The 15,558-nt window shown below is 43.7% G+C and overlaps 1 protein-coding gene across 4 annotated transcripts in view; it reads right to left on the reverse strand.

Moving 5' to 3' along the window:
• The window catches only part of STRBP (spermatid perinuclear RNA binding protein), a 47,559-nt gene that overhangs the window by 12,535 nt on the left and 19,466 nt on the right, over window positions 1–15,558 (reverse strand). For 2 of the 4 annotated variants that reach the window (XM_019510872.1, XM_019510870.1), the window contains exons 8-16: window positions 15,189–15,286; window positions 14,688–14,799; window positions 12,521–12,613; window positions 11,529–11,728; window positions 9,643–9,801; window positions 7,341–7,475; window positions 6,232–6,372; window positions 3,678–3,801; window positions 1,477–1,521 (exon numbers count right to left, since the gene is read on the reverse strand). In XM_019510872.1, the coding sequence (XP_019366417.1) occupies window positions 1,477–1,521; window positions 3,678–3,801; window positions 6,232–6,372; window positions 7,341–7,475; window positions 9,643–9,801; window positions 11,529–11,728; window positions 12,521–12,613; window positions 14,688–14,799; window positions 15,189–15,286 (1,107 nt within the window). Of the gene's footprint in view, window positions 1–1,476; window positions 1,522–3,677; window positions 3,802–6,231; window positions 6,373–7,340; window positions 7,479–9,642; window positions 9,802–11,528; window positions 11,729–12,520; window positions 12,614–14,687; window positions 14,800–15,188; window positions 15,287–15,558 lie in introns of all 4 variants that reach the window. The other 2 variants (XM_019510871.1, XM_019510869.1) reach the window with 1 other exon arrangement.

Below are 15,558 nucleotides of genomic sequence, written 5' to 3' on the forward strand. Positions count from 1 at the left end.
AGTGTGAAAAATATGGCCAATCAATGGGGACAGATTTCTAGGAGGAGGGATCTGCTTCAGTCAAAGGAAATTCCTTAACTGAATTCGTGCAGCTCCTTGGCATGGTCCCTTACTCCACTCCACACCAAGAAGTATAGATTGGGAACAGCTCATTTTGATCCAACAAGGAGGGTATTTTACACAGCCCCAATGAGAGAACAGCAGCATTTATGTCAGGGAGGTGTGCACAAGAGTCTGCAGATGATATCTAGCACATACCATTAAAATGAAAGACATTCCTTCTGAGATATGGAAATCAAATGATCCAGTTCCATAATATTTCCCCAGATCAGATTCAGTTTTCACTCTTGTAATGTGGCTAGGGGAAGCTACTGTCTGGTACCAGTTTGATTTCAAATTAGAGGCAGAAGCAAGCGTTAGAAGGATAAGGCAACATTGTGAGCACAGTGCACGAGCCGTGCAGGGTGAGTTCAGTTTGCTGTATGAAAAGGTGAGGCTGCTGGAGAACACTCGGGCACGGTTGCTATTTGAGAGATGGGTCCCTACCCAGTTGTATATGACACACTAAGGGAAACACTGGAACTGGCTCCAATAGACGGCACCTCATTTAACTCTGTGTTGCAACATATCACTGACTCCAAACTATTTTGCCCCCATTGCCACATAAACCTCATTCAAAGTAACCAAAAGGGCCAGTTAGGAAAAAAAAAAAAAAAAAAAAGAGCTTTGTAAGTCTAGTAGGAAAAAAGTGGTGCGTGTGGCAATTAGTCGGGGGAAAGGGTTTCATCCTGGCTCTGGAGGGTTTTAATCTGCAGGAAATGCATAGAACTGCCAGCCTCATTTTCACTGGGTTTCTTAGCTCAAAGAGCAATGACAAGTTATGGTGCCCTACCATCCTTTTAGTCTGATCTCTAAGAACATAGCCTACAAAAAGAGAGAGTCATTTAACTTGTCCCAAGAGGCAACATTTAGCCTGCAACCCTATAGATGCGTCTGGATTGATGATCTTTGATTTACTGGACATTTTACACATCTGACTGCAGTAAGGGGATTTATCCACAAGTTCTCTAAAACTTAGTTTCCATCCTTTTACCAATATATTGCCACAGGGCATTCAAGAATTACTGCTCAGAGATGCTGGGTTTGGCCCTTAGGTATTCTTTGAATGGAGCACAAGTTGGCTGTAAAAGGTAATAGAACTACTTAAATATTCAGTTTCAGTATGAAAGGAAACAGGCAGTTAGAACAAGCAGTCCTTCCACAATCAGGCAAAGCATAGGCAAAAAGCTGCTCCAACCAAAAAAGAACCACAAGGTTATGGCACAGAGTTAAATGTCATCATTGCGTTCAAAGAAAACGTTGGTTTCTGTATCTGTCTCTCTCTTGCAAACCCTAGACAAATATTTTGGTTTTGAGAGGACTGCCAAGGTAGTTCTGATACCCCTTCTAGCTCAAGCAATTAATAGATGTACGTACCGTAGGCTGGTGCAGCTGTGCTATACCCATATGGTGCCCCATAGCCTGGAAAAAAAAAAAACAGAGCAAGATGGGGTTCATTCCCTGCTGCACTCAGAATCAGAGTTTGCAAATGAACACGCATGGACCCTTCAGGGGAACCAACCTGGGCATGTGCAAAACAGGGCATTCAAAAACACTTAGCACAATTCAGGAGTAGTTCTTCCAGGTGGCTGCCTGGAGAACAGAAGCCCACAAGCAACCCAGCAAGCCCTGAAGCTGCCCAACACTACTGCTGTTTTTAAAAAAACCTCAGAGTAGACGAGTGCAGCTCCCTCTTTCAGTTCCTCTTAACACTTTCTTTCTAATTAACAAGAGTACACAGCAAAAGCTAGCCAGGCTCAGTTTACAAACACCATCTTCCCCTACAAATATTGATACGACTTCATGTGGAGAACAGCCACTTCCCTCAGTTTCCCATTTTAGAAAGAAGACAACACTGAAGGCCTAAAGTAAATGCCAAGATCCTCATCAGTAAGGATTTTGCGAACAAGAATCCACCGTCCCACAGTACTCCGCAGAGCACGTCTGGGAATCTCTCAAACCAGCAGGACGAGGGAGAAGTACGTGAAGTGAAAGGGTACATTTAGTTGCTGAATAAAAAGACGGGCAATAGCATTGATCTTGGTCACTACTGCTTGCTAGTACATTTCGGATTTAACACCTTCACTACTGGAAGGAGACTTTTTGTCTGCCTCTAAAAATGCCTTTTTGGGAAGGATTAGGGATAAAGAGAAAGTACTTAGGAAGGCCAAGAGAAATAAATACTTAACAAGTACAATGACTGGGTAATTAAACCTGTTTCTGGAAAAACTCCATGCTGGCAAGGATCATGCCTCTAGCAGGTTAAATGTCTCATAAATGACTCCTCAGGCAGAGAAGCAGTTCCAGAAACAATGTTAAAGTCCATTAAAAATGAATTACTGGTTTTTAATATTTATAATTACATCAACCTACAGAAACAATAAAAACATCAAGCTGAGGATGGCACCAGGAAGCAAATATATTGAACAACAGGGCTGCGCTGTTAACATTAGGAACTGCTGGAGGGTGTGCTTAGGTGATTATGCTGCACCTAAACTGTTGCAGAAATGGTGAGAAACATTTTACTGTGCACCTCAGATCTGGTAGCAACAGGTCTACTCCTGGTGGTTTCTCATCCGCCCTTGGGAGTGAGCAGTGAAACCACCTGATGAGCGACTTACCTGTCTCTTGTAACCAGCAATATGAATTTAAATGAACCGTCCACACACAAAACACCCGTCAGCTTGGACCTGTGCTTCGTCTGCTTAAGGCAACATACTGGAAAATGTAGAGTGACATCAGCCAGAACATGAACTCCCCGACTGAAGTCTTCCCAAATGTAGCAGCTGTTAAGAGATGCCACTTCCAACCTATGCGGCCTGTTCTCAAGAGCATGATCACCGATCACTCCCAAGCCTGCCAGGAGACTCCTTACAGCCCAGTACCTGGAATACATGCTGGCACAGGAACACATCCCAGTCAACACCCTTTTATCAAGGGAGCTAGAGGAGGGCTGTGGAGAAAACCATCAGGAGGCAAGGCTCTTCTGCTCACCAGGAAGCAACTCACACAGGACAGTGTTTTGATTTTTGGATGCACAAATAACGCTCTTCTCCCTCTCTGCCGAGGGTATCGTGTAGTGCATTTAGTATGAAGTATTCTTTGTAAAGCCAGTCCTTTAACACTAGCAGGTGCATTTGTGCAGGAGGCTTCCTGACTGGGCAGGGAGCTCTCGGAATCAGTGTCCCTGGCAGGAGCTCTCAGAAAGGCAGAGACGAGAATTACAGAGCCTGGGAAGAGGGCTGGGTGAGGACAGTTATTTGCTCATTTTCTGTGTGTAAGCAGCCACAAGCTCTTTGCCTACAAGTGAAATATGTTACCAGCTTTATACAGAATCTGAGTTTTCTTCCTTATATTTAAAACACATGCTACTGCTCTTCCTCTGCCTCTTCCATGGTACAAAACCCAATAAATCACCAGGGTGGTGGAGCCTGGCACAGTGGGCTAGGCTAGACGAACTCCTGAGGTCCGTTCCAGCCTTATATTTCTATGATACAGACAGGACTAGGCCAGCACCCACAGTTTGTACAAGGACAGCCAGGATCGAGAAACCCTTAGCTATTAGTGTTGTGACATACCTGGTGCTAAGTATCCAGTAGCAGCGGCTGCCCCAACAAATGCCCCTCGTGTTAAAGCACCCCGTCCTCTGCCTCGAGCAGCCTGGACCGCTGCAGAAACAGCCGTATTTACAACTCCTTTAGTCTGTGGAGAATAATAAAAATGGGGAGGACTTAGAACCTGAGAGAGCGTGAGCTCTTGCACACACCAAGCAATCCATTTTAATAACAGCAATATTATCAGTATTTCCCCTAAACTGTACTCATTAGGCCAGGCTTGTTAAGGACAATACCCACCCACTTGCTCCATTCAGCAGTCACTCTCTGGAGAGTTTCGCCTCTAGTACAGACTAGGTAAAGTATATACACAAGTAACCAAACTTACCAGTTTACAGAATGCCCGAGTGCTACCACTTACAAAATAATAAACCATCTCCACCTGACTCAGCTAGGAGTTGGAAGCATATACAGTCACTGCAACAAGGCTTGATTTGCACATTACATCATCAAAAATCCTTGACACTGTTGAGAAAGTCAAGCACTGGAGGAAGGGAGACTGTCAGCCCTACTTCTGACTCCAAACCTCTCCTGAATTTAAAGCATCAGTGTGGTCTGCCTTAGCTTTACCTCCTGAGATACTAAACTCAGAGCTAGGACCAATTAGGTCAGTGGAGAAAGACCAAAATGGCGTGTTTTTATATGTATATAAAGATTCCCCTGTAACACATCCAGGGTTACTACACTGGAGCCAGGATTTCACCCCCAATCTTACAGCTCTCATAAATGGAAAAGCAACACACACAAGCACTGGATGAGATTTAAAAAAAAAGACGCAAACCTACCATTAGGCTCCTAATGCCATGCCTCTAAGCCTTTCTAGGTGGCCAGATTTTTTTGAATTGTTGAGTACTCAGCACCAAGAGTAGGTGCTGACAGCAGCTGTCAAGCAGTCTACACATTTGAAAGGAGGGCCATTTATTTTAGTTCCTGTACTTTAGACATCTAGGCTGGTATATTTAGATTTGTTAAAATAAGATTTAAACGTGAAACACATTTGCTACCCCCCGGGACTAGCATGCCAAATATCAGTTTATAAATTGGACAGATCTTTCCCTTCATTGCCCCCAAAAAAGAGATTTTGTATCGAAGACTCACCAGCCTACTACCATTCTATCATTGTTACCGAATGTGGAGTCTAAAGGTTAAAAATGTTCACTTTCATTTGTATGCCACCAGAGCCTGTTCCCTTCAGACACGGCTGAATGAATCCCTTGCCTTCTCTCCATTTTGGTACAAGTATCTTATTCCTTAATTACCTTCTGGCTCCATCTGCTTAGCCTACTTGGTAAACACCTTTTCTCAATTTTCCCTTCTGTTTTTAAAATGCACAATAGACAGAGCAGCGTAAATGCCTCATTGTAACCACAGGCTGAGCTGGCCAGGTCTCTCAATCACCAGGCCTCCACTTTTCTAGCCCAGAGTCTGCGTGCATGCTTTGCTCCATGTAATTGCAGAGGCCTGCTCTGCCCTAGCAGGCAGACAGACCACCTTGTGTGGCAGATCAGAGCACTTCATAAAGCGAGCACAGCTTCTTTCAAGAAGCTGAGTGCGAGAAGTGGCAAAAAACCCATCAAAGCATGAAGGAGCCGGGGATCTGAGCTTGTTTTCATTTCTTAGTTGCTGTCTTGATAGGGAAGAACAATCTTCATGCATTGGATTATAAGGCAATAATGGAAGCTGAATGGGATGTAGCAACTGGAGGTCTCAGTGAGTGAGCCTGGGAGAACTGTTATAATCATCACATACAGAATTTACAGAAGAAATACAATCGGTTGGTAATTTCTCTGAGCATATCTGACGCTATGGCAGGACGTAGCGTAAAATGCATTTTTCCAAAGACTGGAAAAATCCTCATTCCAATTAATCTGCACAAAGGAGATCAAAGCTGTAATTGTCAGGGCTTATTTCTGAGTGCAGCTCTCTGGAGGAAGCATGCTGGTGATCAGCTTTCACTCTGCTCAACATGAATCTCGCAGAAACGAGCAGGCATTGATTGTAGCTCTCAGGAACAATTTTCCTGATTCAGATAGTTAAAAAAAAAATCTCACGGAGAAAGGAGCTTGCAGTGAAACTTTCACTACACAAATCTTCCTCATCCAGGAAAGCCTTGTGTTCAAGAAGGGGAACCCTCAAAGACAAGGAGTATAGCCCACTAGGCTAGGGATCAGACTGGAGCTCTGGAGACCTTGCCTCTGCCACTAATTCAGCCACTGACCGGCTGCATGGCCACGGGCCAAATCCCTTCTTTTTCCCTGCCCCTTTCCTCCCACATTGCTCTAAGCTTTTTGGGACAGGAACCGTTTCTAACTAGATGGTTAGACCTGAGATAACAGACTCTCCATGTCAGTGGGGCCTCTCAGTACTACCATGACAGAGTATTAAAAATGAAAACAAGCACTGACACAAGGATGCATGAAATCAGTACACTGAAGCAACCTGTCTCCTTGCAGCAGCTGTGAATGCTACCCCTAAAGCTGGACTGGTTTTACATACAGAGACTAGCTGAGGTCCTTACCTGAGGGAGAATCTTCTTTTTCTTGTTGTTTGCTGCATTTGGCCCAGAAAACAGCTTCTCAAGCGCTGCTAAAGCGGCACTAGCTTTTGCTACCTTCTTATTTGGGCCTGCACCTCTGAACTTCTGCCCATCTACTTCTACCTGGAATGGAGACATGAATTTATACCCAACATGTCTCCTGCTGGGAAAGGCAAGCTGTTCTCAGCTGAAACCAAAAGCCATTTGCAAAGAATTTAAACAGGGAAATTCACTGTTACAAATAAAATAAGCTTGTATTTCCTTCAGGGAGCACAGAGCACTATATGGTCGAGATTAAGACCAGCAGCTCTGCACAGTAGGTAAAGGACATGTCAATGATTATTTGAACAAGGATGCAGAACCCCATTTTCTCAAGAGGAATTTAATGAGTGACATGTATTTACTTGGGGTAGACTCTGGCCCTCACACTGGAGTCAGAACCATCGCACTTAGGAAGGCTGCCATGAGGTCTTTTATCAGCCCGGACCTTCGGTTTAGGCCCCATGCAATATATGCTCCTAGGAAATATTGCTGGATTTGAAGGCATCCTTGTGCCTGCCACCCCAATCAATACCTTGCACCCCCCTTGCATTTTCAAGCGCTGATATGATGGGTGCTTCTTGGTGATGGAGATCTGCCTTGTAATTGCCTTAGAGCAGCCCATCAGTACTGTGCTGAGTGAGCAATATTGTTGTAAAGCAATACTGAGACAGAGGCTAAATGGACTCTGCTGTATCATTCCTACGCACTGTTGAACTGAAAACAAGAGGGTCAAACCAGGTCAGACCCAGGGCTGCCAGGACTGTTTGTGAAACCTGCAGCTTAGTGGGCCATGTTGCATAAACTGCATATTCTGCGCTCTCCCCATCTGGACAGGGATGTGCTTAGCAGCTTTCATAACCCAATCTCTACTCCCACTGTATTACCCGCCTTCTCCCCCACAACATCCCACAAACAGCCTGGCTTTAGGAGAGATCGAAAACTGAAAAGATTTTCATCCCTGCTGTGCACCGTGAACATTGGACAGCTCCAAACTGCAGAGAACCAGAGAATTATTAACAAAGCCGCCTGCAGAGCCTTGCTTCACTCACCTCCATTACAAAGCGCTTATCATGGCTCCCACCTGTCTCGGAGATGAGCTCATACTTAAGACCTCTTCTTTTTTCATTGAGCTCCATTACTGGGTTTTTGCCACTCGCCGTGAGAATAGGGCCCTGAGTTCTTACCTGCTGAGGCATGTGCAACATTTTAGAAGCTGAACTTCCCTGAATGGCAGATGCATATCTACATTAAGTCAACATAAAACAACCTCACGCCTACCTCTCTGGAAGACACCAGAGTTTATCGCCTTCCTTCTCAAACAGTTTGTTCTTCTCAATACAAGAACCTTAACAGGCTCTCTAAGGACAGACTTGCAATGGAGAGCATTGCCAGAGCTTCAGCACAACATGCTGCAACTGAGCAGTAGGCAACAAGTACTCTGCTCCATAGGGGATCCTGCCCCAGCCTTCCCGCCTTCAAAATCAGATATCACTGCCCATTCATCTCAGGCTCCAGCAAGCAGTGAGCTAGGTAGCTGCTGTCTCCATCGTTAGTCATGATTATCTTTGCAATATGTAGTGTCAGGCCGTTGGCTGCCCTGTGAGGTTCAACCCAAAGGGCATCCAAGTTGAAGCTGATGCCAGCGTGTCAAATTTCTGGAAAGCAACTGCTACACAACTAGGAGAGATTGCCTTTCCTAACCCTGCACATCTCTGTTGCTTCAGCTAACTATCCGCTTGGCATTTTTGAGCTGACTGAAGAAACTGCAGAACTCAGGTCACGTGTTACAGTAGCTTCAGCTGTAACTATTTTTGGGGAGAAATGCAGAGACAAGAAGCCAGTGCCCTCATTAAACTGCATTTTAACCCACTCAGTTGGAAGCATAGCAGCTACACAAAAAAAGGAGAGAGAGAGATGAAGGGGTCCAGACAAGATTTTCAGACTCAATTTTGTGTGCGTGTCCCGTTTCATCTCCGCCTGCCCCCTCCCACAAGGCAGCTGTCCCCCAAAATTCAGGTCCCATGAGGGTGTCAGACTTTGGTCACTCAAAGACATGAGTCACTTTTGAAAATCCTGGCTCCTGTAGACCTATTTTCATGTTTTATTGCAGAAGCAGATAACATTTCTGTAGCTAAAAATGAACAGGCAAAGATGGTAAATTTAGAATATTCTATTTCTTTTTCTAAAAAGGTTTTACAGGACTAATATGTGAAATTGTGATGTTAGTGATTGCACATTGTCTGACTCCTAGTTTTAACACATTTAAATAATGTGCTTTCAAGCAGAAGCAAATCCACATTTCAACATACTGGAAAAGTATCTACAGAACAGAAAGATTACTTATGTTTATATTTATAGAATGAAAAGCACTTATTTGAAAGAAGCATTACATCTAAAAATAAGGCAAGAATCTATATCTGTTTATCCGTACAATCCCCTGAAAACCTCACAAAGATACCAGGCAAAGCAATTATATAAATATAAAAGCCATTGCTCCGTGTTTAAGCACATACACTTTTCTGGAATCCCTGGGGATGTTAAAGGACAGTTGTGGAGAGCAGGAAAACCGTGAAGACGACCAAGTGTATTACCTTTGAATCTCCTGATTCACCAGTTAATGATAACAGTTAAATAACAGGACATATTATTAAGAAAATGATCAGTGTATAACGGACTGCAGACTCCTCACAATTTTGTACTTACAAATTTAGTCGCTCATATTTTTAAATGCAGAATATTCAGATGGACAATGCAAAAGCTTAACATGCTCTTTACAACTCCTTAGTCAAGCAACTAGAAAACTCAATGAATGTGTGTACAGATTGTAACATTTTCCATGTAGTCCTTTCTTAGTCCATTCAGCTGTTACAAGTACACACAAAGCTGCTATGACTTTAAAAATGAACTGGGATATGTTTAAACAGACTTAGACTGCTGTTTTCTGTACTTTGATCAATCTCTAGATACTTTTAACATAAAAACAGCTCTAAAATAGTACTTTACAACATAAAATAGGAAGGCACCAATTTATTCATCTCGTAAGAGTCTAAGATCCACAACCAAAATAGGTCTTCCTTGTCACAGGTGCCATACATGGGCAAAAGAGATGCAGTCCTTGCCACAAAGACCCTGCAATGTAAACAGGAAGATTTTCTCTAACTTGTCCTAACTTCACATTTTAGGATATGAGGTGCATAAGAATTAAGCGATTTGTGATCAAACAAGAAGCCTATGGCAGATCTAGGACTTGGAAACCAGATTTTCCCAATCTGAAGTCCGCTGCCTTTACCGTAAGGCCATTTTCCTCAAGTAAAACCCCCACTCTTATCGACTTCTCAGCGGAATACCCACCTCTAAGGTAGTGGAGGTGTCGACAGTAGGATTTCCAGTATTATTGCTTGAGATTGAAGACACTGTCTCATTTTTACCTTCATTATCTGACTTTTCATCAGAGCTCATACATTCAATGTCTGCGTCAAAGCCAGTGGGGTAGCCCATTGCTTGTAAAACCTATACAGAATAATGTTAAGTGAAAGGTAAAACCATTTAGGGGGTTGAAAATGAATGCAAGACCAACTATAAGGCAGCGTAAAAGATCTCACGTCAGAAGACATCTCTTTGAAGTGCGCTTTTTCACAGAGTTAACCTACAGAAAAGTCCAGAGCCAATGGGAAAGAGTGGTTCTAGGGGCCCTCCAACTTCAAATATAGCGCGGATATTTTAGTCTGAAGTGGAGAAGCTGGTCATGAATGCTGTTCTCCCAATTGAGGCTACCACAGAAGAGTAAAAACTACAGCATGGGGAAGCTGGGTACAAAGCAGATAAGCTGTACACTATGCTGGTCAGACCACAATCATTGCGTGACATTACTTGATAGCGGGGCCAAGAAGTACTATTTGTACCCAAACTCCTTTGAGATCAGCACACAAGTTTGCAGAACAAAGAGGACACATGACCCATCTGGAGAACTGAAACAGCACATCTGCTCAATGGGAATGGTGCAAGTGGTTCTATTCTGAAGGAAGCAGAGAAGGTTCAAGTGCAGCCCAGTGATACCCGATCCTACCCAGAATGCAGCACTACTGGAATCCAGCTCTGAGAAAATCTTCCCCACATCTGTAGCTGCTTTATTAATGCCAGCAAACACATTTTTTCCAAATTATTGGTACAAGAAGCAAGCTGTGTGGCAGAGAACAGAGGAAAAAGGAAATCTAGGCTAATGAAGTTACTGGTCACTTCATATGCACATGGCAGCTTGGAGAAAATGGGCCTGTGGGGTCTCCTCCAGGACCTAGGAGGCCCAGAACAGCCCTTGGGGAGGAGGGCCAAGATAAACCAACACTTTTTAGTATTTAATGGTTTAAAAAAATACTGATGCAGGGCAGATGCACAGACACACACAGAGCTACTTTTCCTGCAGAATGATACATTTTATCAAATAATTTGGGGTACTTTGAACATGAAAGCTCATGGGACAATGGGATTTTTGACTCTTAGATCAAAGGAAAACAAACTTGCAGGAAGAACCTTCTAAAAAGAAAGCTTTTATTCAAAACACAAAGTGAATTGTGGAGTATGACAGATGGGCTCATTTCTCTTGCCACTGCAGCTTGGCAAACTCTTTTTTGTTTTGTTTTGTTTGCAGTTTGCAGATAACTCTTCCCTCCCTTCTCACCAGTGCACCAGGCCAGATCCAGTACTGAAAAGCATGAACTGTTTGCATGTATTAGCACAGGGGCAACCCTAGCGGTAGTTCCTATTTACCACCCAACAACTCAAATCTCTTGATGCTGTACCAACTCCAGCTCCCTCCTACAGAACTCCTGCAAGGGGCAACACAAGAATGCCTCAGGCAACCTCGTCAGGATGGATTAAGCTGAGACCAGTTATGACTCACCATTGTCTTATTTTAACTAACCCCTGTGATGCACTAGGTGCTCTCCAAATGCTCAAGATGGACACATTCCCTGCACCAAGGAGCTCACGACCCAGGGACAGAACCTCACACAGAACTGGGTGGAGGAGACAACAGAACAAGTTGTCATTCTGGCATCTGGCCAGCACTCTTTGAAAAAGACCCAGCTAAGCTTTGAACAAGCTGCTAATAGTCGATGCAGACAGCCCACCCTTTTGGGAGTTTGCCCATTGCTAGTTCTAACCAAATCCTGCACTCTTTTCCAAGGTCTGGAATTTGAAATAGCCAGCTGAACTCAGATTCAGGTCCATCTCTGCCTTACCTTTACTGCCACATGGAGTTTGGCTGTTTTCTTAGAAGGTCCTGATGCTTCATATGTTGTACCATCAACATCTACAGACATGGTGAAGACCGGGGCATGGACTGGACCAGACTGTGACAGAAGCTTATACTGAAGACCTGGCCTGATTTGGTTCAGCCTCATCAAAGCATTCATGAGATCTATTGCTTTACTGTCTAGGACTGTTACAGGAGGGCAGGGAGAAGAGAGAGGGAGATTAATAAATGAAATGGAGGGAGAAATAAAAACATTTTGCAATTTTAAAGCACCTTCCACTTGAGGAGCTAAGTGTGGAACTTCTAGTGGTCCACTTTGCCGGTTGGTTTAACCACAGCTACCCAGCCTCTGGTGCTGCTGCAAGCTCAGAACTCTGTTGAAATTAAAATCGGGGTTTTCCTGGCTGCCACAAATGAAAGCAAAACTTCACAGGTGATGAAGAACCTGGAAATGCCCGCAGCTAGGTTTCAGATGAAGAATCCCCAGGTTCACTCTTATCACAGTAATCCAAAGAAAGCTCTCTGTGCACATCTCACTCTTCATCTGCTTGTGGAATAAGCACCTACCTTCTCTTGGGATGACGTGTGCTATCAGACACCTGTCCCAAGAGTGCCCGTGTATGAATAGCTGATAGACTGTGAGACTGTGCTGTAGTTTCTCGAAAGACAATTCTCAGACGTTACAAATAAAAATACCTCAATTTGTTAGATTACTCTAGTCTTAATGCCAGCTGCTACAGTAACCTCATCAGTAACTTGAGCCCTTCAGTTAGTAAAGTCTGGACAAAGGAATTCAACCCACCATAAGAGCAAATGTGTTTGAAGCTCTGAGCACAGCAGCATAGAAAACGCACAAACATTTCATTACCGAAGCTCTTTCGCATGCCATTCCCACTAACACTAAGCAGCCTTTGAATCAGCTCCTATTGTAACCAACAATGCCCCCTTGAAGCAGGAACAGATAATAGCTGCACTTACTTTTTCTCAAGTTGCGCTTCATCTTTTTATTTGGATCTTTATCATCCCCTACTCCATCTTCAAATGGCCTCTTCAGAGCAGAGGAGCCTGCACCTGAAAGATAATTCTTATCACATGGACTTGCTAGTCCACAAAAACAAAGCAACAATCCCATAACTTCAGTCTGATTAGCCCTGGATTACTCTCTGCTTCAGTGTCAACCTTTCAGCTAAGAACCACCCATCAGGAGGTCTACATCTGATAGTGGAGAACTCGGGCTTTTCACTCGCCATAAAGGGTCAAATGATAAATCTATTCATTTCCGTTGTTACCCCCACTTGTCTGCAACGTCAGCCAGTCAGCTCACATATGCAAGCCTCAGACAGCAAGGAAAGAGGACAAGTATCATTAGATACATTCTGATCCACATCAGACATTATCTGGAAATCTCCACTTTAAATCCAATAATTTTTGCAAATGAAACAGCTGGTTATTTTAAAATAGCATTCTGCAGGGGAGATGAGTCAAAGACCCAAGAAAAACAGTTCAAATATTGCATTTCTGCAGACATCAAGATTTACTGTAATTGGAGGCAGGACAGCCTGAAGTAAATACGTCTTAGCTTCCGTCACCATCTCCTCAGTACTGTATTTAATTTGCATTATTCCATATCTAGCATGTGCCAGCCACCAGGCTGCTGACGCAGATAAAAGTTAGCTGGACAAAACCCCCACCCTCCTCATTTGATCCCATTGTACTTTTACCAATAAGCCAACTTCCGTTGCAGCACACAACAGGTCTATTCTTTAAGCCTATTATAATGGAGCAGGTCAGGAACACTCCTGAGCTCAGCATCCACCAGGTGAAAAAAAATATCTCCATCCATCATTTACTATAAGAGAAATAAAGTCCCTGTAATACATAGTGTCACTGGATCAATGTTCTCACTTTAAAAATAAATGGTGGGGGCTGGCCTCCCCATTATCACATGGCACAAGCCATTATTTCTGTGACAGTTCCAACACCAAAAGACATGATCTCTTAATTATAAGAGGGCCAGAATAGAGCAAAGAGGCTAATAGGATGCATTCATCAGATCCTATTACCCAGACTATGCTCTCCTAACCAATGAAGGGAGAAAGCTAATAGGTGGAAAAGGATTTTTTTTAATGCTTAGAGCTTAGCTACATATGTACTTTGGCATCTTCAGGACAGACCGGTCATCCCTCAGCGTATTTCATTTACCTTGGTCTGCAGCACCTGCCTGACATCTCTGCTATATAGACCTCTAACTGTCTCCACTATCTTAGTTTTGGGTAGAAAACACTTTGCATTAATCCCAAGGTTTAAGGGGGCAAGAGTGTGAATTTGGGGGAGCGGGGGTAACAATGACCAGGATCCACTTGCATATATTTTTGCATGTTTTGAATTCAAAACGATGCCTCTGGTGTATTTTTGGAAAATGTTATTCAAAAACTGGAAGTTTACAAAAAATAAGCTCTTCAGGTTAGGTTACTTGACAAAAAGAAATGAAATCATATCAAGAAGCAGCCGGGGAGACTAAACAGTTACAGCACTGACCAGATGTCTAATACAGGATCCATTTTGTCCATTCCTACAAGTACTGATTAAGATCAAACTCCAGAGGTTCCCATACAAACACAGGTATTATGAACCTACAGCTAAGATTGCCAAAATCTATTTCATCTTTGATGTTTGATCTACGGTGACAACTGGACTAGTGCTGCGTTTAGACGGAATATCAGGAAATGTACGTTTTATTTTTCTTTCCACCCCTAAGGGCTTCTTTGCAGTGAATCTTTTCAAGGACATTGATCTAGTATTGCTTATTTGGCTCATCTAAAGGCTCTCTTTCCCCAGCATAAAGGAGACTTAAACATTACTTTTACTCTGCATGCCCCAAGGAGGGCTTGTGTTGGAAAGAAAAGACACCAGACATACCACAGTAAAACTCTATTTCCCTTGGCGTGCTGTATGTTCTTGTAATAAGCAGAGAGAGATGTTAGATTTTCCCTTAACAGTGTAATCATTTTTAGAGAAACCTTCTTCTGACACACAGAGCATATAGCACAGAGAAATTTCATTCTGGCCAAGAGAAGTCAAGCACACAGTTTGCTTTCCAGTCTGTGTTTTTCACCAGGTCCCCCAGGAGTCAACCAGCACTTACCTTCTTTGTCAGCTACTGACCAGGAGTATTTCTGAAATGATTTGTTTGATGGGAGGGGGTCCATTTCCAGCACCTTATAGATCTGACCAAAGGCTGATAATCTGAGCGCATGCTGGAAAGTGAGAATAGAAATGAGACTTACTTCACGGCAGTGCTTTCCCATGGGCGTTTGTGCTTCTCACGATGCCTATAGGCACAATGTGAGAAAGGACTCTGATCTTTACAAAAGGCAATAATTTCACAAAACCCAAGTTAGAAGCAACTATTTCTGGGATGCACTACATGTTGTTCAGCCCTGGGCGGGGAGCCCACACGGGCTATAAGTGGATATCAGACAGCCCACAGCCACAGAGCTGCCTTCTCTGCCATTTTCGAGACAAGGCAGGGCTTGAGAACAGCTCTCACAAGCCTGCCAAAAGCAGCCGCCATCCTGAAGAAAAGGGGTGAACGGATCATAAGGTCTCACCAGGAACAGCCAGGTCCCTGAATGAAGATTTCTACCTGAGCGCTGTGTGTAATGGCTTCTTTTTGCTGAACCGTCATATAGGACATGGCATCTGTTGGCTCCCGCTCACAGGGATCATATAGACCAGGGCCCCCTACAAGGGGAAAGCACACTGTTTAGGAGGAATGCAATGAAAGGGAACACTGCTGAGTCAAGAAGGCATAAGTGCATGAAAAATGTGCAGAGCCCCAGACTCGCCCATCTTGGGGAACAAGATAACCCAGGTTTCTAAGAGTTTAAAGGTTAAGACTTTGGGGGAGTACAACAGAGTAGTGGACTGACTGCAATACATGGAACTGTGCTAGCAGGCCCTCCAGTCCACAAGCAGCAGTTCTGGGGCGCACAGCCCACCATCCCCTGTTAGTT

The sequence above is a fragment of the Gavialis gangeticus genome, unplaced genomic scaffold, assembly GCF_001723915.1.
Source record: "Gavialis gangeticus isolate Ggan-Ray unplaced genomic scaffold, GavGan_comp1, whole genome shotgun sequence".
Classification (NCBI taxonomy): Eukaryota; Metazoa; Chordata; order Crocodylia; family Gavialidae; genus Gavialis; species Gavialis gangeticus.